Source organism: Austrofundulus limnaeus, unplaced genomic scaffold (genome assembly GCF_001266775.1).
Source record: "Austrofundulus limnaeus strain Quisiro unplaced genomic scaffold, Austrofundulus_limnaeus-1.0 Scaffold27, whole genome shotgun sequence".
Lineage (NCBI taxonomy): Eukaryota > Metazoa > Chordata > Actinopteri > Cyprinodontiformes > Rivulidae > Austrofundulus > Austrofundulus limnaeus.
In genome coordinates this window covers 2215467-2242523 of record NW_013952429.1, presented here as the reverse complement: position 1 = coordinate 2242523, position 27057 = coordinate 2215467, and the positions used below count along the sequence as shown (strand labels likewise).

Below are 27057 nucleotides of genomic sequence, written 5' to 3'. Positions count from 1 at the left end.
AGGTGTTTTACTCCATAATAAAAGGTGGGCAATCGTGCAGTTTTCTGTGCGCATGGATGTGTCTGTGTTTGTCTGTTGGCAGAATGTCTCAAGAAATTTGGACAGACCTGAATGAAAATCTCAGAGAGCAGTCACTGCTTGTCCATCTACAACTATAGTGAACTTGATTCAAGATGGCCACCACAGCAGCTGCAGCTCGAACTTTGCAAACCACAGAAATGGTGACGGCTCAGAGAATTTTAGGATGTTGAGCTAAACTTTGTTGGGATGATAGTTTAGAGTAATCTGCAACAGATATGATAACCTCATCCACCTTAGCAARCACAAAACTGACATAACGTTGTAATATTTTCCAAAAAGCTGAGTAATATCTCTATGAGCTAACAGACCGCAAGAGATCTTTGCTTAAAACATTGACATGCAACAATATGCACATTCATTTTTAATGTTTTTTGTGAACGAGGCAAACTCTGTTAACTTAACATAAATGTCGGTTTTTGTTTCCTGAGGTAAGGTGGTGGCCAACTTGGGATGATTTTTTTATTATTTCATACTCTTTTTAAACATTAAATATTGTTTGAATTTATTATTATTAACATTTATTTAAAAGTTTTTTCTTCTTTCTGCTGCCTTTCATTTAAATTGTGATTTGTATTTTTTCATTGTATATAGAATTTATTTCGTTTTTAGAAAAGAATCAGTAACATGTTCACCCTTACTTTTTGAGAGTTTCAATAAAATACATCTACTTGTTTAGGAGGTGTTTTACTAACAGTTACTGGCAAAGTTTTAAAAACAGATCTTCTGTGATTCTTTATGGAGWGCTGAATTGCTCTCTAGCCCACCAAATTCTGGCTCGAGCCTATGCGGTAATACTTACTGTAAAATATTTTCTTTTTGTATAAAAATGTGCAAAACAAATTGGCTGACACAAATTTTGAAATTTGTTTCAAAACTCGAGTTACAATTACAATTTCAGTTTTGATGTTTAAAAATAGTCTAATTTGAAATTGTAGCCATAACGGAATCTGCTCGTCATTTCTGGTTTCTCACCGAGTTAAACCGAATAAACCTGAAACATGTTAGCCAACCAAGCGGCCGTAACCTCAGCCAGTGAAAAACTAACTCGACCAGCACCTCCACAGTGTGGTTCAGTGTGTCAGTCAGCACAAGACAGTCAATACACTCAGGGTCCTATAATAAGGTGCGTGTGTGTACGTGTGGAACCAGGGTGGGCGTGGTGGTGGTGGTGGTGGTGGTGTGTGTGGGGGGGGGGGGTTGTAGCTGACTGGGTTAATCTGCCAGTGCTTGTCTGAGCTCATGATAGTATTGATCTGATGAAGACCATCTGAAGGTCAGGATGTGTTGGCTTTGTTTGTGCTACCTTGATCGCGAGCCACTGCCTGTCCTTTCGCTGCTCGAATAAGAAAGCTCAGTTTCTTATCAGTAGTTTTTATTTTTATTTTTATTTTAACAATATTACACATGGAAACAAAAAAGTCAGGGAGATAAAAGACTGTATTGTTCGTCAGTTTTACTTGTAGTCTTKGGGAAAAAACAGAGTCCATCCTCTTTTGCTTTTAGGATTTTACATATCCAGTTATAATAGATAACTTAAATRATTTAATAATTTAAATGATTTAAATCTAGTTTTAAGTGTACAGAAACACACAACACATCCCATCATGTCCTCATTTAATCAAATAAAACAATGCTAACCTAGAGGATGTTGTCTGTGAAAATCATTGTCCACCCTATGATTCAATAGAACCATCTATAGCATCAGTTCCCATTAGTTTTTTTTATGACTTTACATATTCATATATTATAGTTTGACATCAGGTAGAATTTACAGGGACATTCACTCCTATTAAGAATGGCAGTTGTCTTATCTGTTTTCTGCTTGTGAATCATGTATGATGGACTCTAGATTTTTTGGAAATGACCAACCCTTTCTRGACTGATGGGCAGCACCAGTTCTCTTCTCTAAGGTCACTGCTGATGTTTGTACTCCTTAACATTGTGTTAATGCACTCCATGTGCTCCAAGCTGACAAAACTCCTGTTTTGTGGAGGTGCTCTCACTGATGATGATCAGTTAATGAAGTGCATTGACTGATTGGACTTGGCTGACACTTTCCTTCTTAAATCCACCAGAAGCAGCAAGGATGGACTTAGTTTTTCACATGGGGTTTTATATGAGAGGTGAGTGTATTTTTTTGTGTGTGTATGCATATGACTCTGYGTTTATTATGTAAACATAAAATCAGAGTAACTTTTTTAACTCATCTCTCCTATTGTGTATTTCCAAGCTRCAAAAGGTAGCRYGACCCTGTTGCACAAGACYTGTTCACCATGTTTTGTCATRTGTGTTTTTCTTGAACGRGTGATCTTAACTGCATTTCGTTCTTCATTGCATCTCTGTAATGTTTGAATGACAATAAAGCGAATCGAATCTAAYCTAATCTAAATAGCGTAATCTGCTTTATGATGGGTTGGATCTGAATAGTTTCAGAACCTGGTAAAAACCAGATTGTTTTCATTATATTCTGATATTAATTGACAAAATGTGTTGTTTACAGGTACTAATTAATTGAAATTAATCAGTTACAAAAATAAAAGCATGAGGGCAAAAAGTAAGGGCAGTGATTGGCATTGTTTTCCTTTTCTGTGGGTTATTCTCATTATTTCAGAAAGATGAAACAGAGGCCAGGTTTGTTAGAACTTAATTATTCATTTGGATCCATAAAGTCAATCAATTAAGCTTAAGTGTGCGATAAATCTGATTAACCAGTCGGTTCCCAAAACACCATAAAATCCATGCAGGTCTTATGTGCTGGTAATGAGTTTGCATACAGAGAGGTGTGGAGGGGGTGAATAAGTGAGAGTGCTCACCCACAAAAACACAAACCACTCCACTGCCTATGTTTTTTTTTTCTTTTCCCAGGCAATAATTTGATGTATTGGCTATGGGGGATGAAAGATAAGCTGGGCCTAATGTATGCTAATATTCTAAGGTCTGCAGCTTGCAACAAAATAAAGCAAGGTCATCAAGAAATGGCACACTTGTAATTAATAGTCAAATTCATTAGAAAAACATTGACTCAGGTCAGAGACACTCATTAACAAGATAAGGTATTTGAAATGAAAACAAAAACGTTAATGTGCCAACGATGGAGAGTCGCTGAATTCAACCTTGGGATGCCGTCAGTGCAGTCGCTGTGTGTTTGATTGGTTGAACCGGTCAGCCTCTTCCCTGCCACTGTCGTATCATTTCTCATTATTCTCCAACACGCTCTYTTGCTGATGCTCACCCTCCCTCTCTCTCGCGCTATCCCAGCTTCAATCTCACCGCCTCCCTCCCTCCATCATTCGCTGGCCTTTACCTGCTCGCTTGTCTCGGGGGAAATTACCACAGCATGAAAAGGCAGTCCTACTGCACCACGCTGCAACGCTCTGCTCTGCTCAGCCTCCCTCCAAATGCACAACCATTCGGCACATAAGCTTTGTCCAGACAAAAAAGCCTTTAAAGAAATAGCTCAAATCTTCTGAAGTGGGGCTCTGTGGAAAGAATATGAAGAGTTAACATCCTTCCTGTTGTAGATTATTTTTTTGAAGAGTAGAGAAATAGTTTCATGACTGGATTGATGAGAAGGCTCTTCAGGATGTGGATTGATGTCCAATCTCAGAACGTGGACASCAGTTCATGTATGCTGTAGCCTCAGTTATTCTTGCAAAAGTAGGATAATATTGCTACAGTTACTGCTGCTGTTTGAAATGCAAAYAACCAAACAATTTTGTCAAAATGCATAAATTATGCAATACTTACACATATGCTCCAGTAAGACCATGCAAAAAACAATAGTGTTAGCTCTGTGTGTGTATGTAGCTATGTATCTGTGCTACACAGCCTTTTGTTACGAGTTTAAGCTATATTATTCATTACACAGAGGAGAAGAAGTTTTTTCTCACTGCATTAGTTTGCAGATAATGATCTAACAGTCTGTGTTTTATGCAGGTGCATGTATTTCATTAACTAATGACTTTTCTGTGTCAGACTTCTTCTATAGATAATAGTTCCCTCTTTTGTCTCCATAACAGAAAGGACCTCCCTCCTCTTCCTGATCTGAACTACCATCCCTCCAGCTCTAGCAGTCTGTCTTATCTCTCATTGCAATTCCGCAAACCTTGGAGATGAGCAATGAGCATCTCAGCAGGATTTCACCACTCCGCRCTGTTATTTAACGAACAGGCACTTCAATCACGTTGCTAATCAGTGAGAAAAACTCGCATCGAGTGTTTCAGCTCAACCGGCACAGCTCCTCCTTGAAGTAGCACAACTGAGAGTCGCTGTGTTTATGATTCTTCTTTCATGTGCACTTATAGGAGACGGTTTCTACCTTCGCTGGAGTTATCGTCAACACACTTCTTTTGCATATGTCAAGTCACGCCTTTGGAAATGTTACTTGGAGTGGCTCACCATCCACATTTTCATCGCTCACGTGCATAAAGTCAAGACAGTCAAGCAAGATTCTGTATTCACAATCAATGGTAAAAGACCCCTACACCCCCACCCTCTGAAAAAAATCAGGCATCACACAGCAATTATTGATTGTCTTCCTGCAACTGGGGGATAAAGACTTGAAACAGGGATCGGCTTTTTTCTTCGGAGCTGTCGCGACATGCTTGGTTACCTCTCAGATCACGTTTGTTTGATCAAATATAAAGATTACATGTTTAAGATGTGTTGTTGTTTAGAGTTAGTTAGGCTGCAGCGTTCTTTTGCTGATACTGTAAATTTAATAGACAAAACATTTTAATTCTGAAGAGAAAAACACWATTTGCACAGTTTTGTTTTGGTGTTTTTTAATTTTTTTTATCAAAGATTTTTAATATTAGGAATAAGACATTTTTTGTCTCATGGGGAACGTATTTAAATGCTCAAGTGCAGCTAAGAGCAGATGCATTAAATATGCATGTAGCCATGTAACATTTAAGTGTGGGAGAAGATTTGCGACAGGGATAGTTAAGTGATTTGTGTGCATGTGTGTGTGTGTGAGGTGAGGAGGGGTGTGTGGAGGAGGGGGTGCATCAAAATCCCAGTTGTGAGGTGTTCACATGCAGCCTTGTGTGCACACTCTGGTATCAGGCTTGAAATTAAAACCTTATGCGGAACAGAGCTCATGATTGGAGTGGAATTAAAACAAAAGGCAGAGGAGCAGAGTGAATTAAAAGGAGAGAGGAGAGAAAGGGAGGCGAGTCGTCTGGGAGGGAAAGGAGCCTCTGCTGCAGTCCAACAGCTTGTGTCTCTGGGATGGTTCTTATCAGAATGTCAGGCGGACCTTTCCCGTTGACTTGCTCCTGTCAGCAGTCTGGTTAAATGTGAGAGCAATTAGGGAAATTGGCAAAGTCAAAGAAACGTCTCAAAGACACCTAAATGAAAAGCTGGGATGAGCTGGAGAGCAGATGTGCATACGTGCACTCACTCTCACACACACATCTCCTCACACTCACTATCTTCTTTGATGATAAAGCTCCTGTCAATTATAGCTTGTTGTCACTTCACTCTAGCTATGACTAATGCACTTTACTTTGCATTCTGTTATAATTCAATGCATTACCAAAAACATTTCCTATATATTTACACAGCATGTTTAGAAAACGGTTTCCGGTGCTTTTAGCTCTGAGCTACAGTCAAGTACATTTCCCCCACGGTGTTTCTGAAGGCATTCCCCCCCTGCTCTCACCTCTCTTAACCCTGAGCACGGAACATCTGCTTTCTCCATTCAGTAAAAGCTTGCTGCTTTAATRGCTCTGGGCGTACTGCCTTGAAAAAGAAAGAAAGGGGGCTTTTGGCAGGGGCCCCCGCCTCTCTAATTTGTAGTCTCTCCCAGCGACGTACAGGAGCGTTCTCACTGGTCAGCCTTACCCTTTTGTAGAACAGTCTTGACCTGTTCCCACTGCAGAGTGTGTGTCTGTGTGTGCATGTGTTCGTCWGCGCACAGAGGGGTCATTTCCATGAGAAAGGAGCCCCAAGAATGGACAAGGGGCCGTGCTTTATTTCTCTGAGGAGGCTGCAGATGCAGTTCAGGGGTGCACAAGGGTTTCTGCATCCTTGTGAATAGTTGTTGTCGCCTCATGTTTCTGGTTATGATGTGATGGAGAGATTCATGAGAAACTTGAAGCATAAAATCCCTGTGTGTCTGTAAAGTTTGCAACCTTTAGAATTATAAGCTCTTGAGCTGTTTTGATAAGATTTGTTTAATCGTAACCTGAAATATTATTTAACAGTGTCATTAGGAGTGAGCGGTCATTGCATCAGTGCTGCCAAGTACTTTTCTGCAAGCTGCCTGACGCTTTTCTTTGAACATTTCAATGTACTGCTCGTTCCTCCTGACACCGCTTAAACTTTACAAGCYTGCCTAAACTATTTGCGGAACAAAACCTTTCAGATTGAGATGTAAGTAGTGCAGCGACGGCAGAGCATACATATTTAACGTRTCTCCAGATGTGTGCAAATGTAATTTTAGTGGTTTTCATCAGGGGTGGGCTGTTATGGAGTGATGTTGCAATTGGCAAGAATGATTTCCTGTATCAGTCTCTGTGGTGAAGCTGATTGAGTCTGTTGGCAAAAGAGCTTTGCTGTCTTCATAGGGTGTCTGGGGGGTGGGGGGTAGATTGTCCATGATGGAGAGCGATTCATTCAGTGACCTCCTGTCCCTTACTTACTCAAACGTTTCCAAGTTCTGKCCAATGATTTATTGTCCCCCAGCTTTTTTAATGCATTTAGTGAGCCTGCTGGCATGATTGTTTTGACAGGGCACCCACCGGAAATGCTGCAGCTTGTTGCCACCGCCACTGTATTTGCACTTGCAAATAACCATGCAACAAAGTTTTTATTTTCTTTTTTGCAAATAGCACCCTACTTCAAAAAAAACTCTGAACTATTCTGTAAGCATCCTTAAAATGTAATCTTCATGTCACTTCCTGACTTTTATTCTAAATTTAACCTAACAGTTCCACAGTAATGTAACTCTCAGTGAGTCAGTTTGACCATTTAGTACACAGTGATCGCTGCATGCTTCAGTTCTTGCCCTGGAAATGAGAGCCGTGTTCTTCAGCYTCTTCCCTGCTGTCCATCCATCCCCTGACTGSGTYCAGAGGCTCTGCAGGCGCTCACAGSAGCAAAGGGATGGGCTCGAGGGGCGGAGCTTGTGTCCCGCGCTCTGATTGGTCGAGAGTGACGTATCGGGACGCTCTTCCTGGTGTGTCTGCTCAGCCTCACTGGGAGGAGGAGAGGCAGGCGGACTGCGGCTGTGTGTGTTGTTTAGTTTGAACAAAATGGCTGCGAGACCGCTGTCAACGAGAGCTCCCTGAACCGCCTACCGTGAGTGTCCGCTCCGTCGTATGGATCAACACAGAATGTATTTCGTCGGAGCCGCTACTCACTTCTCATTCGCGGTAGTCAGCCCGTGTCGAGTCGCCCAGCCGGCGACWTAAACAAACAAACCTTTCTTTTTTGCACTTTAAAACAAGTTGGCTGGCTGACGGCCGTCGGCTTGCTTAGCGAGAACTGCTCAGCGATTTTTTTTTCCTCCACTAAAACTGCCTAAATTCTGTTGTTTTGCAGTACTTCGCAAAGGTCGACGACTGAGTTAAGCCAACCAGCTAATGATAGCTTATATAATTTAGCTGCTTTTCAAAGTCATTTTATTCGTATTTGGGTTTTTTGGTTTGTTTATTAGTGGTGCTTCGCCCCATCCCCTCCCCTCGTTACAACGTCGTATGGTTTTGTTTTTATTTTTATTATTTTTTTGCCCAGTACAATTTGACGAACTATTTAATTGTCTTGCTCAAAGCAGAAAATCACCGTACTTGCTGTRTGTTTATCTGGCTGCGTAGCCAATTGTTTACCTCGAATATTATCTTTGACACCAAGCTGCTTCAGCAGCAGTCGGCTTATCTATCAAGTCTGACTTTAATTGCGACTAAAATCTCTGCTACATCGCTTTACGGGTAACTTTTAAATAAAGAGAAGAAGAGGAGGAAAAACAAACAAAAAACATGCTTTATTGCATATTTTTCTGCCATGCATCGACTCTTCACTGAAACAAGCGGCCAAAGCTGTTGTGAAAGGAAGGTAAGTTTCAAAACAAGRATCTTATGTGTGTTATAAATAAATTGTTGCTGTTGTGTTTAAAAGTCTACATTTCTGCTGGAAATGAGCTATGCTTGGTAAATATTTATGTATAAATTGTAATAACATTTTCCCCACAAATCTATTATCTGCATCTTCAAAAACCCAATGTTTGCCATACCCTGTGAAGTTATGTGTATTGGTATAATTATCAGGAGAGGCTTAAAAATGCTGCATTCTTGTATGTTTTATTATGATTGGCTGAGTGCACAGGAAGACCATTGTRCATGTGTTTTATGATGCATTCATGGACTGACTTTGAGAGTTCCCTGGTGTAATTCATTAAGCATTAGAAGGTAATGGCACACTTTATGGGTTTATACCTTGATTGTAATTGYACAATAACAGCAAAACTGTCATGTTTTCTAAAACGTGGATTWGTTCCTGCTCGTTTTATTTGCCACTATGGTCATACATTAAGGTGGCTTCATTTCACTTTTTTTCCCCCGTTATGGTTAATTTTATAACTGTATCGCATCATGTATCTTGTACACGGTTCAACATTCCTCCACACTAGTAATTCTGAGTACATTATTAAACATAGCTGTCCCGTCTCCCCCTCCCTGCCACCTCCATACGAAAACCGGGGATTCTGATTGAACTGTCGCCTTCCATTGCGTCGCCTCTTCCTGCATCCTGTCCCTAGGCACTGAAGTATAGCTTTTAATATCGCCTCTGCGTGTCTTAATTGAAGTACATAATTTCCTGTTCAATTTAAAACCCCTATTCTCCCCCATTTTCTCTCTCTCTCTCTCTCTGACATTTTTGTCACAACTGTCTTATCTCTATCGTCACACGCCAGCGTGATGAAAGGAATATTGCACACATGCATCAGTGGCCCACGTACATTATATTAAAAAATGGAAGGCGATATAAGCAGCGTTCAAATGCTCATTTCTTGCGTCTGTTTGTGCATGTTTGTCATCTGCTAGTCAAAAAATGAGCGTCCTGTGTTTGTTCCGAACTCGTCCTTGCCTTCGCACGTGGAACAGCTTTTGTTTTTTTTTTTGTTTTTTGCTATAGGACTTTGCAGCCATTCATGTAAAGCTCAAATCCCAGGCAGTTATAAAGCCCTGCAGTTGTTAATGAGATCTGGAGCTGCCTCCTGCAGGCCCTGGACACCCAGCTGATTCTCAGGCACAGTCAGGCTCCTGCATCAGCTTGTGTACTCCCTTCATTACAAGAGAATGCAAACAATGAGTAGAAAATGGAGAACATAAATATATAAAAATGTTGTACTTGCATCTATCTAAATGCAAGTCTGTCTGTTTTGATATTAAGCCACCACCAGTGGGGTTTCTTCAAGTTGAGGCATGAAAAGGTTTGATTTAGTCAGTTCAATTTCTATAGGAATTTTTAATCATCTACTAGAGAACAGTAAAACTACTATTGGTATACTTATGCAACTGTAGTTCTTTTTTTTTTTTTTTTTTTTTTTTTTTTTTTTTTTTGGTTCAAAAGAACCCCCCCACAAAAAAAATCAGGGGCCAGACACATTGAATTCTTTTACTTTGTTCATTTTGGCAGCATCCAAGCAGGAAACATATTACCCACGTTGGCTCCAGATCTAACCAGGCTGCAGGCTGTTGGCATCTAGGCACGATTTTGATTAGACTGAGTTGTAACAAAGCCATGAGGACGAACCCTGGCAGTGACTTCCATCTGCAGCCGCTTATCACAGAAAGGGCAGAATCATTTATTTACAGGGGAAACCCAAGGCTCGCTTCCCCTCATTTGACCCGTCACAGACAAAACATGCAGCCTGCTGTCATTAGCCTCGTTTCCTCTGTAGGGAAAAATGCAACTTGAGCCAACCTGTTCATCCTTTATCACTTTATTTCCATTACATTCCTTTTTTGTTTTTAAACATTATGAGTGTTCACTTGTTAAAATTGAAATTAAAACAAAAACTTGGAGAGCTTTCTTTTTTTTTTTTTTTACATGATTGTTTGGCTTGTTGTCTCTGTCCCTTTTTTCCCGTGCGTGATCTTAACCCAGGTCCTACTGTGGCCGTCACTGAGCCTGTGATTATGAGGCTTTTTTAAATGACTGGTGCAGTCCTGATAGATAACGTGCTTAACACCGCCGCGGGGTGCTGCTCCAGTAGGGGAGATTTGACAGTATATCAGCTGGATTCAATTGGAGGCTGCCAAAAGCCATTATCCTCTTCCTCTGCTCTTTTTGTKTTGCTGTTTTGAAGTGAAGAAGGGCAGGATATGGATTTACGGGGCGTTTGTGTTCAGTGTGGTCATTGTGCTAAATGCAGTGATTTTATTGTGTGTACAAACAGTGTGGAAGAGAGGGAKGGGGTGAAYCWCWTGTGTTGACAGCAGTTATGATGGGACTCAACCAAGTCTGAGGAGGTTTTAGTGTCCTAAGGTGGATTAAATCAACCAGGAGCAATGTATTTACATTTCACCTGGGCAGGTCTTTCTGTGTTTTAGTGGTTTTAGTTTAGACTCGTTAAATGTATGATTTCTTTGTCTTGATTTTATTGTATGGGTTCTATAAGKTGTAGAAAAATGTATAGTTTTCAACTTGTATAGGTGAAGCTATTAGGTATGTGGTTAGTCGTGTCACATGCAGAGTGCAGAGGGAAAAGGTCTGTGAAACATCCTCGTTCTTGTCTAATTTGTGTGCCAACGGAGGGGGCAGGGGCTACAGGGGCCCACCGGGGGGTAAGCAGGGATGGGGGCGGGGGGGTGAGCACAGCTGAAGCCTGTGAGTCTTTGYAGGGATGGTGGGGAATGTTCTGTGTGCCAAGGCTTGTTGGGGGCCTCCGTCCCTCCCCCTGCTTCATGTTGGCTGATTGGTAGAGAAAGAGATGGGAATCACATGGATACTGACAAACAGTGCAGGCCATCCAACTCACTTTGTTTCCTCTTTCCTGCCCCACACCATCATTAGACACCCTTACATATTATGTAACAGGACTTAGGCCCTGCAGGACTTCCTGAGCTTTAAGTTAAGGCTGAGTAAATAGCAGGAGGACGCAGGGCCTGACCCTGAGCAGGGGCCACGGCTTAGACCCATAAGCTCAGGTCAGTTGTGTTATTGTCAAGGCTGTTTATAATGTTACTTTATTTATTAGTGCAGTCAATAAATTGTGTGGTTTTTTTACTTTTAAGAATGTAATGTGATTAAAAAAGACTGATAAAAGTTTGTGTTTAAACTGTGACCCAGTTTAAATTTCAATGTTTCATACTAGTGGATTTATTGCAGAGTTTTAAATAGTTTGATTCAAYATTAAATAACTCATAAAGTATCTGTGGAAATAGCTGCATTAAGTTATAAACTAATTTATTTGTTGAGACTTGTACCACACAGCATCTCTGCAGATTGGTGCCAGTGGGTTTCAGGATAATCTGTCTCACTGGACTAATTAAACAAAATTATTTTAATTACATTTAATTTAGTTAGAATTTCAGTGTGTGTATCTTATCTTTCCTGGAACCTTTTTAAAGATGTGACATATCTACATATTTTCTGTTGTCTATATTGGTATCTTCATACGAAATCCTGCTTTTTACGTCTTTATGTACCCAATATAAAATCTCCTCTATCCAGCCAGAAACTAATTTTCTATTTTTTTTAACACACTGCAGAATATTCACAACCAAGTACATTTGGTTGTAATAACTATATAAATAATTTGAAATAAACASAAAGAAGAGAATAACACTTTTACCATCACACTTGTCTCAACAGCTTCTTCTTAAATTCTCTAAGCTTTAGCTGTGTTGATGACAGGGAGCAGGCTCGCTTGTGCATTGTGCTGTTTTTAATTTAATGAGCTGCCACTGTGTTTAAAGTTTTATATCGACTTGGCAGAGGCGGCAGCCAAGAGTCTGAGAGCTTATTTTCTGGAGACAAACCTCAAAGCTTTTGTTTATACCGAAGCATAAACTATCTTTCTATCTGATTGTGTGACTTTTATTTTTCCTCCAACTTGGCGTTCCCTTTAATCACTCTTCACCACCCACCTGTTTGCATTCAAGTCAGTCTGTCAACCACAGATTTTAGCAGCCGAGAATATTTTTGTGACAGCTTGTTGAGCAGGTCTCATCTGGTCGCTCTATATGTTTTCCTAAAGCCACTTGCTTTTTATGCCCTGGGGATGGAAATATTTAGGCACCTCACGATTCACATACATTTTAGATTATGAAATTATATGCAGTTATCAGGTTTTGTGAATAAAGGAAGCAGCTGGCAAGCCTTTAATGTTTATCCAAAACACTGAAACAGAAATCCAGCTGTGGAATTTGCAGTCAAATCTGCTTTAAAACCACACAGGCTGCATAAACACAAACTTACAGCAGCACAAGTTAGGAGAAAGTATTAAAGATTAAGTTTCCAGGAATGTCCTGCACGTTGTTTTATGTAATTGGGCTCACTAGAKTTTTGTGGCTTCTGTGATGCCACAGCAGGGGTAATGTTGGTAAAACCTGGATTTAAAGTTTACTTTTCCCTTATTGGTATGTAGACAGAGATGTGTGCATTTTGTCTGACAGCTGCTTCAAAGATTAGAGATTGTATGTTTTTATTGCAGTTTGTTTTCTAGACTTTCTCTGTACATCTCCTTTGTTTTGATCGGTGTTGTACAATTCATACATATTTATTTTTTTCCGTGCTTCTCTAGATTTCATCAGTCTAGGTGCAGAAAAGTTTGAGTCCTCTYTTTTATTTCTCCATCTCATTTCTACTTGTGCAGTTTTATTTCCAACTGTTCAATTTCTCGGTTGAAGATTTTAGTAGTTTATTCATCCATGTTTTAACAAGTCCTTTCCGATTTTTCTCTGTGCCGTGCCTGGTCCTCTGTGTTTCCTAATTGGTAAATCCTTCGTGTAAGGAGACAGGCATCAGACAAACTGCTTCCCTGTGTGTGCTGTGATTTTATGGCTTCTTCATTCCTGCAMCATGTGCTCATGTTCATTCCTTGATATCATGTGTCTTTCCTTATTACCGTGCCCTCTAGCCCAGAAACAGTTGTGTTCAATCACTGGAAGAAACCGTCCAACTTAGCCAAGTCATTTCTTAGCAATTTTCCAAACTTTTCATTTTGATCCAAGCCAAAATTAGCAGTGCAGCCAGGGTTAGTATCAAATGGCAAACCTTGGTCCAACAAAAAGAAAGTGGCTTTTCTGTTCTAAGCACAGTTAAAGGGAGTTATAATCATTTTCAGAACAAAAATAGAAAACTGTAGAAAGAACATTTTTTAATCAAAATACAATCTGAGAACAAAGTAACAATAGATTTAGCAGCTTGTGAAAATTCTACAATATGTTTTGTGAAAAGACTATGAAAATAGTAGGGATGCACCGATGTGAAAATTTCAGCCGATATCAATATYGGCTGAAATTATTGCTGTGATGGCCGATAACTGATATTTACTGATGTTRTACAAACACACACATTATATTACACAAATACGCACAAACACACTTGGGTCTTTTTTTGATACCGTAAATAAATGACCAGACCTCTGACATGACTCCTTACTTCAGTTATTCCTGTCTACGCAGCATCAACATCACTATCATGATCAAACAGATGCCGTTCAAACAACCATCTCCTCTYCCAAAACAGAAACACAAAGATAAAAAGTGGGAAATCAATATCGGATGTTAATATAATATAATAATGCCCAGTTTTACATATCGGACCGATACCGATATTCAAAAAAAACGACCAACACCGGCCGATACCAATATGAATGCCAATATATTGTGCATCCCTAGAAAATAATAATGTAAAACCCATGCATACTAGTTTAAGTCAGATCTTTGTTTGAACATTATGKTGTGAAAATGCACAAGAAGTACCGTAGCTTAATTTTAGCTTGAAWCATGCTAATTTTATATATATGTTTAACTACCATTTGGGCAAAATAGTGTAAACCCCAGAACATTTTAGTCAGGGTCACTGCTGAAGAAGTGCTAGTGTCAGCACTTCATGGGGGAGAAATATCTAAGGATGTATGAGAATACAACAGAGGTCAGGAGTAAAGCTAACTTTGGCATTGACTACATCACATCAGAAGRCTGTCTGCTCCCTCATGGCACATTTAGATTGTGCTTTTTTCTAATATTCCTCTCAGTAGCAACAAAAATGATGCAGMTGTCTGAGAGAACACCAGACAACAGCTTTGTATATGACGTGTACTGTTGTGTTGTGATGTTGGTATCAGGCTGACCTAATTTTTCTCCAACCCGTATTGTAGCCATAGTAACAGTAACCAGAWAACACGAGCTCCCGTGTCATTTAAAGGGTTTAAAGTAGATGCTGTCAGTACAACAAGGTCAGCTTTACATGAAAATTTCAGTAGAAAGTGATTAAAAGTAACTATCTCAAACTTGGGCCTTTTCCAGCCCATMATGGCTGCTGTCCTTTTTTCAGCTCCCATTGTTGTCACTGTGAGCCATCATCATGGCTTTTCATGTGTTTTCTTCTTGTTGAATCTTGTAGATTACCATTATGTCTGATGGTTGGAGCAAAGACTGGACAAGTTTTAAAATAGAAGGGAATAAAGGGGAAATGTGTTGCTACACTTTTCAGTGTGAAAACTAGGACTGTATGAACTCAAGGGAGGGAAGGAAACAAAKATTGCGATGAAGAAAAACAATATAGATGGAGAAGTAAAGAAATAGTAGGAACATGTCATCATCTCCTCATTTTGACCTTTTGCAGTGACCTCAACTCGAAGGGTTTTTCAGAATTGAGCTTTTAGCAAGATTTGATACCAAAAAAGCTGCATGTAATGCATGCATATATGGAGACTAAATTGTTTGTTGTCTGATAAACCTAAGCAGGAAATCATGATTTTAAAGGCCTGATGATCAGTTTGACTTTTGTCTGTCTTTATGCTTTTTAGTACATTTGTTTCAAATTTTCCGAGGTAGAGATATTTTGATTGAACGATTGGTCCGTTTAGTTTATAATCATGAAGCACAGCAGCTACTTGTACAAGGCTAATGGGTTTGAGTTTGTTTAAGCGCTTTTTCAACAAACAAAAAAAGAATAGCCCATCATTTTAGTATGACACAGAGATAATTTCTATTTGCATATTTCTGAGAGCATCACATCAATTTGGTGATGTCATKGTGTTGTGATTTGTTTCTTTTTCACTTACAGAGAACTAAACAGAAACAATCAGTTCTTTTCTCTCATGTCATACATCTAATAGTTACCAGGAGCTGTCACCTGTGCCAAGCCAAAGGAAATAAATGTTTAAATGAAGTTGTGAGTTTCTTCAGGCCCTCGGGCTAGCTGTCTAACTCATTGGACTCGCGCACACACACCACAAACAAGTCTATAAATAAGACCTTGTGTCTCCTGTCACTTTCTTGGCCTTCTTTTCAATCCTTTTAATCCTTACCATCGTTATTTTCTCATCACTCCTTGCCTTTTTTTTAAACCAGTTCTTTTTATATTTGCTTTTGTTCTTGATGTCACTTGCTTTTTGTTTGTAAATTATAATTGCATTTGCACCTCCTTATTTTTTTATTTTGAATCATAGTGTGATTGGGGAGAGTCACATTTCTCCAACGTTAAAGTTACATCCTTATTAAGTTGTTTTATCCATTGTGTCATTGCCACAGAATTTACACACATTAGCTTCTGGGTTAGAAGACAGGGAAGGTTTTTTTCTGCTGAATTCATGTGCAAACCWGTTTGTGGATCAAATCTTAACCTAGCAACAATCCACCATCACTCTTGCTATCATAGCCAAATTTCCTTTCCTGCAGGTCCTCATGCAGTCAAAGGTTTTATTGTGCAGAGATTCATTTTGATCTGAATTAAGTTTTCTTGAAGAACTTGTCAAGACTTGACATGGAGTCTTCCAACAAAATACCAGTGCTAGAATTTTTTTTAAAATACATTTTTGACTAGGCTTTTTAAAATGTTAGTTTGTCTCAGAAGGTAAAAGTTTTGAAATTCATCCAATAATGACCCAACTTGAATGCAGGTCTGTGTGTGTGAAACACATCAGTAGCTACACAATTCTTAATTAAAACAGTGGACGATATTGAGCATTTTCAGCTGGATTCTGGCTTTCTGCTCTTATGTTTTGTTGCTCTTTTTCTTTGTTGTTTAACAGCTGAGAGAAGCAAGCAACACAAGAAAGAGAATCATTTGATGGAAGAAAGGAAAAGGAAAAACCAAGAAGAAAAGATCAAGAAAGACATCCCTCAAAAAAAGGTGAGTTGCTTGAACACATTTTTTGGGGGGATTTTTTTATTTTCATTTGTAAACAAAGATCTGTTCGTTTGTCATAACCTAAAGTGCAAAGAAGTTAGTGTGTAATTTAATTAGTAATAATTTTTTTGCTTTAAGGATTAATATTTGCTGAAATAAGGACAAAACATTTTTCTTTATGGTTTTGATTTATTTTGCTTTCTCATTCTTCTTCTTCTCCAGGCCACTGATCAAAAACCCAAAGGTGAGTGTCATGATCAAGTAACTCTACAACTGATCTAGGTGAACTCTGATTACTTCACACATACTCACACAATCTCATGCTCATATTGTTCATGCCTTTAAAATTCCTATGCACATATAGAGACATGAATTAATCACATGTATGCACAACTGAGCCATATGACTTCATGCTTTTCTGACACACATGCACACATTTTAGAGCAGATACCGTGGAGTGTAATGCAGAGTGACGCTCAGTGCACCGCAGCATCAGGCAGTGAAGCGTGAGGGCACCCAGACGTTTCACCCAGTGTGATGGGGGATGGGATGTGTTGAATAAAAGAAGAGACGGCAGTGAAGCTGTGATACACAGAAGGGTAGGAGGAATTGAACGCTGTCCTCGTGTGCCCTTTGTGCTTTCTGCTGCAGTGGAGGCTGTGTAGTGCTGCAGAGTTAGCTTTACTGTCAATCTGAAATGCTATCAAAATACTGAGTCCTTGATCTGATGCGTGCAGTTTTTCAAATGAGACTTGCGCTTTAAATTGATTTGATGCTGCAAATGTATAAACATCTCTCTCATAAATCTATTTAAATGCATTTTTGAGTTTCCTCAAAARTTCAAGTGGAACCTTGACATAAATTGAATTCTTGTCAAGTGAGAAGTATCTTGAACTTTTTTACCTACAACATGTCAATAAAAACAGGTGCATACCAGGTATTATTTTATATTTCTTTCCACTAAGTAGTCCTCAACTTAAACTGAAGTTTACAATAATATAGTCTGCCAAGAAAGGCTTGAGGTGTTATCTTAAAGCAGTTCAGTTTGAGATATTTTAAGAATTTCTATTCTGGGTTTTAGATAAAGATGAAACAGGAAACATATTTTTAGTGCTCATGCATCGTGAAAAATAGATTTAAATACTCAAGAAATACCTCAAAAACCAAACATTCATAACATTACAGTATCATCACACAATCAACATTTTTCCTCTAATAGTTCTTTATTTAGGCCCATCACCRTATTCTAGACTTAGTGTTATGTTTTGTCCACCACCTTCAATCAGAAACTCTACAATATTTTGTCAATTCGCCTCCATCGCAACAGTAACAAACTACTTAACTGAGTGGTCTAGCTTGCACAGCATCTGTCTTCTCTTTCATTTTTGACAGCCGCCACACTTTAAGTTGCACTTTGGGTCAGTTTGTACAACTAAAATACTTAGCTTTCTCAGTGAGCAAACACCCATTGGTTTTCAACYTGACTGGAATTCTTTCAAGTGCGATACGACTTTCGAGGTAATTAAGTTGACCATAAATATGTGTTTGAGATATGAGTGAAACCTAATCCAGGAGATGGTGTTAAAGTTGTTAGTGCCTGTCCTGCTCTTAGTTTACCCAGCAGGGTCATTGTCTGGTTTTGCCAGTAAGCGTTTAACAACGTTCTCTCCTGCTTGCCKCGGACTCTTTCTGGACAGTTTAATTAGTCCCTCACCCCTGTGCTCTGCTGCACTGTCTATAACCTTTGCCTTTTAATCAGTTTCAAAGCTTTACACAAGGCTGGTTTCAGCTGCTTCCAGTAGAACATCAAATACTTTTCTGAGAGGTAAAACTCTGGCCTTCTTCCAAATTGCAGTGATGAAAGTCACTCACATATTTTGCATTCACATCATTTGGTTGCCTTTCATAACTACAGTTTTGTTTTCATTTGTGTACTTAGAKTTTATTGCTTCATTCAAAAACATTTGATGAAGATTAGAAGATAAGGTTTTTACTTTGATTATGAAAAACTGTGGTAAGAGCTGAGAAATGTTGCTTAGTTCTTGAGATGCTTGTTGGTAACACAATTTGGGTATGAGCTGTTGTTGTTTCCATTAAAACCTTTAGGATTTTCYTTACTCATTGACAGTTTAGAGCCCAAATCATGAAAGAAACTATCATTACTGTATCACACATTTTTTGGACTGTTTATTGTGYATCAGCAGCTGAACTGTAAAGGAAAGAAATGTTTACATTTGGTAGAAAAGATCACAGACAGGAACCCTGTTTAAAGGAGGACGAGAAAGATGGAGGAAGTGTAATGAGCTGTTTTGGGGTGATATCAAACCTAAAATAAAGAAGAAAGGAAACGGAGGGAAGAAAGCAATGAAGCTTCGAGCACTTTGGATGAGTGCTAAAAATGACCACCAAGCCTCAGCACTAGCGCTAATACAGTGAACTAATGGCATGGACTTTTATTTTAGGGTGTATTTAATGAGAGATGTAGCTGGAAAGATACTTGGAATGAGAAACTGTATGTATTAAATGCTTATTCAGAGCAAAAGAAGAGGAAAGTTGGGGATATGAGTCCGTTTAAAGACCATGTAAGCCATCAGGAGCTGCACAAGTTTCTCCCAACCTTCCATCTCGGATATCTTCAGCATGAAAGGTGGCTTTAATGAGATAAAGATGGGTTTTCATACATGGCACTAAATAACAGTGGTGTGTGTATACAGGCAGGAAGGAAGAAAATCAGTATGCAGTAGTGATTTGAGTCTTTCCATCCATATCATTGCATTCTGCCTTCTTTACACATTTTTCAGAATTCATAGTCTCAAACACACACCACCCCCTCCCCGTTCCTCTCAGTCTTTTTCTGCTTTCCTCTCTGCGGGTCTCCCCRGGCCCAGGCACTTCAATTTGTTTGCAGTAATCGATCTGGGCCCAGCGYGTTCATATGTATGAAAATGAGATAAAGCTTCGACTCGCTGGAATTAACTCCTCTGCCCCCTATTAGGCATGGAGCTTCATCGAATGCAGGGTTTCAGGAGGCTGTGTCCCCACTGCCCTGGATTCCTCCCTGCTCCTCACACACACACACACCCTTATACCCTTTTCTAGACTGGACTTCTGATACAGACCAACCCCTCCTCCCTTTCTCCCCCTTTGTGGTCTCCTCTGAGGGATGCTGATTATTCAGACGCAGCTTCATCACAATCTCTCCYGCTGCCGCAGTCKTCGCTTAMTTTWCTGTTGCATTCTAATGCTGATGAAACCGCTCTCATCCCAGCATGCACATATGACCACAGAAAGACTAAATGTCTACCTGTAGATGTGTTATTCTAAAAGCTTAGATTCATCAAAACATGCATACTTCTCCTWTCAGTGCAAAACCCTTCATTTTCTTCAGTCTTTGATTAATGCATACATTTACTTCATTAGGCATCACAGCTAAGACACTAATATCCTCGCTGTGATGGTTTTAAATGTTCACGTACAGTGAAACCTTTTTGCTGTGGTGAAAATGCCTAGTCCAAGCGGGAGGCACAATTCAGAACACCTGCTTTCAGATACAGAACGCCACAGCAATACTTTTTTTTAATTGTGGTTGAATTCTGCACCTTCATAATCAGAAAATCTGCTGTCTCTGTTTTTTTGCTGTTTCTGTATTTTTCAGTTCTCAGAAGGGTACAGAGCTATTGTAATCCCTGTTGCCTACTTTCTTTAACCGTGCGGGTTGTTCTGCCGGTTTCAGCCCCGGCGACTCTGCATTGCTGTGCAGAGGAGAGACATATTTGCACGGTGTCGCCATGGTGATAACAGCATTATATTTTTTCAAAGTGGCGAGAGATACACTTAAACCTAAGTGTGTCCCCTCATTTTGTATTGGATTAATTCACAATTTCACATGCTATTAATTGCGTCAACACTTTTAAAATAGAATTTCATGAATTGCAATCTAATTAGAGGCTAATTTACTTTAGGGTTTTCCGGCGTGCGTTTTTCTTCTTCCTTCCGTTAACCACATTTATAAGCGCTCAATGGATTAATAGTGTATAGCTTGCGAATTATGTCCAGTAGATTTATGACTTGAGTGTATAATTGTTTTGCTTCCATCCGCTGTTTGCTCTTTCAGCATGCATATAAAGTGCCAGAGGAGGGACGTAGGGAGAGACCAGGAGTGGAGACAGAGGAAAAAAAACAGAAGAAATCTGCAAGGATCAATATTTTCTTTTGTGGTTTTTTTTTGTTTTGTTTGTTTTTATTTGTTTGTTTTATGATCACTCATGCAGGTGACAAGACCTCTCCCATTATTGGATTGTTTCATTTCACATATTTTTCGCCTTAACCGGAAGTAGCTCAGATGATAGAGCAATAATGTTTAAATTTGTTGTTACAAGGTTCATTGTCTGCACCCCAGCATATGGGAACCCTTTTTGTTTTGTTTGTGGATSATAGGCATCTGCAGTTAAACCTAAACGGATAAGTGAGCAGCGTAAGTGAGACTCTACTAATCACAACWGTTAATGTTCATTTACTTGTGCAAGCGCAGAAAAACTATTGACTGCAGCTGTCCGTAGTGCACATACGCGATTTCATACCCATGCTGGGTGTTTCCAAAAACCTCCACCCTAAGACTTGGATTTAAAGGATTTTGAGTTTTGGTGTAAAATATGTTCACTGTTGTAAGCGAATGGCGGAAACACACTTAAAAATAGGGATGCACCAATAAGAAATATTCAGCCGATATCGATATCCGATATAATTATTGCTGTTATGGCCGATAACGATATTTACTGATATTACACAAACACACAAATTATATTACACACAAACGCACTCTTTTTTTTGATACCATACCAGACCTCCCACATAGCTCCCTACTTCAGTTATTCCTGGCTACRTAGTGTCAATATCTCTATCATGATCAAACAGATGCCTCTCAACCAACCATCTCCCCTCCCAAAACAGAAACACAAAGATAAAAAGTGGGAAATCAATATCAGATGTTAAATATTGACCCAGTTTTACATATCGGGCCGATGACGATATTCTAAAAAATGACCAATATCGGCCGATACCRATATAAATGCCGATATATTGTGCATCCCTACTTAAAAGCAGCATTCTGTAAAACGGGTCTGAAAGAAATGAAATGGCTTTAATTATGTTTTAAAGTTGTAATGTCTCATAGATGTATGTCATAATGGGCCTGTGCTTTAGAAGCCATCTGAAAGCCCACCAATAAGCGGTACCCGTGATGCTTCAGGGTTTCATGTGCCCTCATGACACTGAGGCTCTAACTGTTGGAGTCAGTGTTCTTCTTCTGTTAAAACCTTTAAAAACTATTCTATTTTCTATCATGCTGTTTAGCCATCAGTTTTGGAAGCCATATGTCCTGAGGCAGTTGTTGCCCTCAGGCATCGATTCTGCATAGTACGATTTTGTTAAAGCTCTTTACCTACAGTATATGCTAGCTGCTTTTAGGGTTAAATGGCGAGAGGGGATTTTTGGGACACCTCTGCCCCATTCTGACGGCTGGGGAAGATGCTGCTGAGATATGCAAATCAAAAAGAATTAAAGCTGAAATCAGTGGGGGATTCGGGAAGACTAATGAAGGGAATGGAAGAGACGTAGTATGGGAATGGGTTGCATAAAGCGCTAGGGGGTGTGGGGGGTCACGAGAGGTGCATGAAGCTGCATTAGGCAACTGTCAGTCTCTATAGCAATGACCCCTAATGAAATGGGTGAGTGGTGAGAAGGAGGGAGGTTTTGTTCTTTACTGATGCCAACAGATGGGACGTTCTATAAACGCACTAATTCTAATACTCAATTTTGTATACAGACAAATAGTCATACAAAAAAACTTGTTACAAACAACCAAGTGTGAAGTTTCAACATCATTTTACAGTTTTGTTTTTAATTGTGATGATACAAATGTTTTCAGTGTTATACTAGACTCATTACCTTTAGATATCAGTGCTTCCTGAAAGCAAAATAATCAAAGTAACATTTCCATGTCAAAAAGGATACAAGTCTCTGAATGCAGGTAAAAAGTGTTCAGTGGTATACGAAGCAGCTTCCTTTTGAAAGAAAGGATGTTTTTATTTCAGTGTTGAAACAAGGTGCCAGATCTGGTTTGGTAAAGGATTTTGACAAGGAAATAAGAGGTGTGTTTCTGAAAAGATCACAAACTCCCTTTCTGTTTGACATGTATTGTTTGTTTGCCTGTTTTTAGCCTTTTCATTCAATGCATCAGGAAAGCCTGTTTGTTGTTTTGGCTTTAAGGATTGTTTTGATCTTGTTTCCCTGAGAATTTAAGTGGATCTTTAATAAAAACTCCCTTTATAACATCTTTTTTTTCTCGGATTAAAAGCAAATATTTTATCTCTGCTGTAGAACCATTAAAGACTCTACAAAAGCAGCTTTTAGACAATTGTAAACAATTTTAAACATGTTTTTACTAATTTTCCTACTTCTTAGCTATAATAAGATCAAGAAATGCGCCATTGTGTTGAATATAAGCCTGTGCATTGTCTATACCTCCCCCCTTCTCCAAACATGGCTGCATAATAAAGCAGTTCTGCAAACAATAGACGAAGGAGATGTGTGAACCTGCTCTGCCAAGCAGAAGGCTGAGGGAGACGTCCAGTTCTTTGCATTAACGCACGCACTCACACACACACACACACACACACACACACACACACACACACACACACACAGAGCGAGTCCTTGTGTCCATTTCGATTTCCAGTTCAGCTGTAGATTCTTCCATGAATTTCCATTTGCCATTGTCTCCCACTGTAATTTTTTTCAACCTCTGCTATACCTTGCATTCTCTATCACTATATAATTAACCATTTTGTTTAAATGAAGGCTGTAATTAAAACTTCTGTGCATGGGTGCTGACAAGGCTTCAGCAGAAAGGTTTAATGAAATTTTGGGATTTCAAACAAATTCAATGAAAAATGTAACTAATGCATGTTTATGAACAATCACCTCAGTCTGAGAGAGAAAAAGAAAAAAAATAATCATCTTAATTTAAGGTCAGTTTTTTGTCACTCCCTTTGTTTTGTTATGATGCTCACAATAATCAGTTTTAACATCTCAGCCGCTTTAAACTTCTGACATTTGAGCATTAAGTGCTGGTAGAGTCTGTTAATATATTTGGTCAAAAAGAGCCCACGAAGCACCTTTTTAATGCATTTGCGTGTGTGTGTGTGTGTGTGTGTGTGTGTTTTTTTAAAGCATTTATTTGAAAAGTTGGCCAGACTTCAGAACTGGTTCTGGTTGTGCCAGAACTTGTCATCTTTAGGATTGGTTCCCTAAATTGTTGCTGTCCAACCTCTGTTTATATGCAAAACAAGTTTATTTTATTTTTTTTTTTTTTGGTTGCATATAAAAGAGTCTTGACAGTTTCTCATTGTGTTCTTGGATGTCTTTAGWCTACAGGTTGAATTTTTCTAACTGGAATAAAGTTTCAGACTTTGAGAGGTTTCTGGGTTTCTTGGAAATAACTGTTACAASAGTCTGTGGTGACACCTTGCAGCAGAAGGAGAGAAAAGTTATGCAGGGTAAAAATAGACTCGTTGGAAACATTCGTCTGGGGCTGGAAGAGCGATAAAAGAAATTGAAAAGAAAGTATAAAGACAGATTGGATGGGAGAGATCTTTGGACTGGAGCCAAGGGAAATGACAGGGAGTAAGAGACAATACAAGTGAGAAGAAGAAAAAAAGAATGTCACACGATGAAAGATCAAAATGTAAAAATGTCCAGAAACAGAATTACTCAGAGGGCTCTGAAACCTGGCCAGGAGTAGGAAAGAACATTTAAAAAAAGAGGCTCTGTGGCTTTGAACCAACCTGCAGATTAAAAAAATGATAAAGTAAAGAGAAGTGGAAACAGAATAGGTCAGACAGGGAGGACAAGAGACATGGTGGCTAGTATTCACCCTCCTGCTGTTGGATTGGCTGAAACAGCGTCAGGTGGGCTGGGCTGAATTTAATCAGAAATGTGCGTCACCATTTAAGCCTGCAGWTAGTCAAGCTTGAACAGGGCAAACTCTCATTCTGTGCTGGACACAAATATCAATGTGGAGATTTATGCAACACTATTAATGAGCTAATAATGGTGGATTGCTGCCATCTGAAAGTAACTAACTTTCAAAATTTTTGAGCTGTTTTGAACACGATTTTATAAATCTTTACTCCGCTAATTAATGCTAACTATTTCTGCCACAATAACCATGTAACGTCCTGACAAACGTGTCCTCTTGATGCCCCGGAAATGCTACATMATATGACGGCTGGTGCTATTAAGTATTGTAAATAACCATAGAGTACAATTTAAATTATTATGTTGGGCAAAATTGATGGAGATGTAAAGCCTCTAAATTAGCATTCACAAGATTTGTTGTAAAACTTTGGAAGTGCAAAAWTGAACTTAGTCTTAGCTGTATTTGTATTAGCCTTTAGCTCGTTTTCCATATCAAATGTAAACTCTTTAAACTGGGGTCTTGCGAAATGCTGCTGGTAGGAAATTTGATTTTATTTTTACACTAAATTTCCCTTCAGCCAAATGCTTTCTTTAATCTCTAGTGTGTTGATGCAGACCTGTGCTTATGTTCAGAGTTCATTCCTATCAATGAAGTTTTACATTATTGTCAGTATTGTTCAAGTAACAATAAGGACTCTTAAAGCAGCTGAGAGGTTGAAACRTTGATGATTTGATCTCCCTCTTCACCTTAATTACACTGCATCTTTCTCTTCCCATTACATTTTCATGAGTGAAAGCAGTAACTGCATCATTAGTTATAGAAAGCTGTAACTTAAAGCACTTATTGGGTCATCAGCTATTTCCATGTGACAGCTGGGTACTCCTGTGACAAACCTGCTTTAACCTTTCGTTCTACTCCGTCTTAAATGCTCAAACAGTCTTAGAGTCATAACAGCATGCTCATATCTATTAATGAAAAACAGCGTTCAAGTCAAACATAATTTTTTTAGGAGCTGTCCAGCTTCTGCAACTCATAACACTTTTTCTGTCCATTATCTTTCTGTCCATTATCTAATTAGATTGGAGCTTGGTCACATAACCGCTGGGTCACTTTTGGGTCAAATCAATTGTAAGAGCTCTGTGTCATGGAAGATGGTGCAATAGAAGATGTATATACTGAGAGATAAAATGTACTGCTTGTTATGTGTCGGCAGAAAAAACGACTTTATTTTAAGTCATGAACTTTATCATACATTCAGCAGGCTGCATAAAGGAATTAATTAGGTTATAAAACTCACAAACTAAATGTAGTAAGAGAAATAAATGCATTTCAAGGAATAGTTAGGCTTTTGTGCAGTGGAGTTTGGTGAAATATTATCAACAATATCTTACCTCATGTTATTTTTACATGCTAATACTAGCAGCTGGCTGTAGCATTTCCAGTCCAATTTGGGGCAAAATTTAAATTTTCAGCCAAAATAATCATGCATTTCAAAATGGAAGGTGGTGTTTAGGTTAAAATAAGAGTGTTTGCATCAACTTCTGTGAAACTTTTAAGCACTGGAGTTGCTCTAAAACCACAAAGTCTGCTTTGGAAGTGACTCAACTCAGAGTAGCCATTATTTGCTTGTCAATGTTTCCAATATTTTTCTCCTTGGATACATTTTTCCCCCCCAAGTAAATTCTGTCACTGACTCCATGAAGATCTTCAGAACTTGTTAATTTTTAAACCGTTTAAATGTTTTAATAAAACGTGCACAGCCACCGTTTTTGGTTTTATACTTAACGTCAACTCCAGAAGTTGCATTTTTAACATAAAAAAATAAATAAAACATCACTGTCTATAGATGTTAAAAGATATTCTAAAATCTGGCACTATGAGTAGCGTCAGCCCCAGTTTAATCAGCATTAACATCTCTAATGGATAATACAATGAGTTTACTTGGACAGTAATTTTTTGCGTTTTCCTGTGTGTGAAAGCTTTTATGCCGTGTATTGTATCTGTGCAGTGCCAGAGCCTGCTCCCTCTAAGCCCAGTCCTGGTCCATCTCACCACCTCCAACCCTCCAGCCCCACGCTGCCCCTCTCCTCCTCCTCTTCCTCSTCCTGTTCTCCTGGCAATGGCAAGCGCTCCCCCTGCGGTATCCAACTCCCGACTCAGACTGCCCCTCAGCAGCAGTGCCAATTGTCCTCTGCCAGTGCTCGCTACCCGCCCAGAGAGGTGCCCCCGCGCTTCCGTCAGCAGGAGCACAAGCAGCTACTGAAGAGAGGCCAGCCGCTGCCTGCAGGAGCTCTCAGTGCTTTCACTCGCTCTTCATCCTCTCCCTCCTCCTCTCCCCCGCCACCGTCCTCTTCTTCTTCTACGAGTACCARCAACACTACCCCAAACTCTGCCACGTCCTCTTCGAACGAACACCACCCAGGTTTGTGTCGGTGTAGTCGCTTTGTGTTACAGGAATCTGTGGAGCTGAATTTTATTTTTTTTATTTTATTCCCTGTTGATGCTAATGTCAACAGATCTGAGGTGGTTATTAATTTTGTATTTCAGCTCGATTCTGTCACTTAAGTTGTCATTAACTAGAGCTATTTTCATATGTTTATATCTAGTTATTCACTGTTTACCTTCCATCGTTCATTTTAATTTTGAATTTTAAGTTCAGTTTTTTCAATCTAAAACCCCACTGATAA

The 27057-nt window shown here is 39.2% G+C and overlaps 1 protein-coding gene across 3 annotated transcripts in view; it reads left to right on the top strand.

The window, feature by feature from the left end:
• The first annotated feature begins 7281 nt into the window (after window positions 1–7281).
• Window positions 7282–27057, top strand: part of tnrc6c2 (trinucleotide repeat containing adaptor 6C2) — a 40301-nt gene continuing 20525 nt past the window's right edge. The window contains exons 1-4 of one of the 3 annotated variants that reach the window (XM_014004969.1): window positions 7282–8139; window positions 16295–16395; window positions 16615–16636; window positions 26379–26792. In XM_014004969.1, coding sequence (XP_013860423.1) covers window positions 16333–16395; window positions 16615–16636; window positions 26379–26792 — 499 coding nt within the window. In that variant the 5' untranslated portion in view covers window positions 7282–8139; window positions 16295–16332. The remainder of the gene's footprint in view (window positions 8140–16294; window positions 16396–16614; window positions 16637–26378; window positions 26793–27057) is intronic. The other 2 variants (XM_014004970.1, XM_014004971.1) reach the window with 2 other exon arrangements.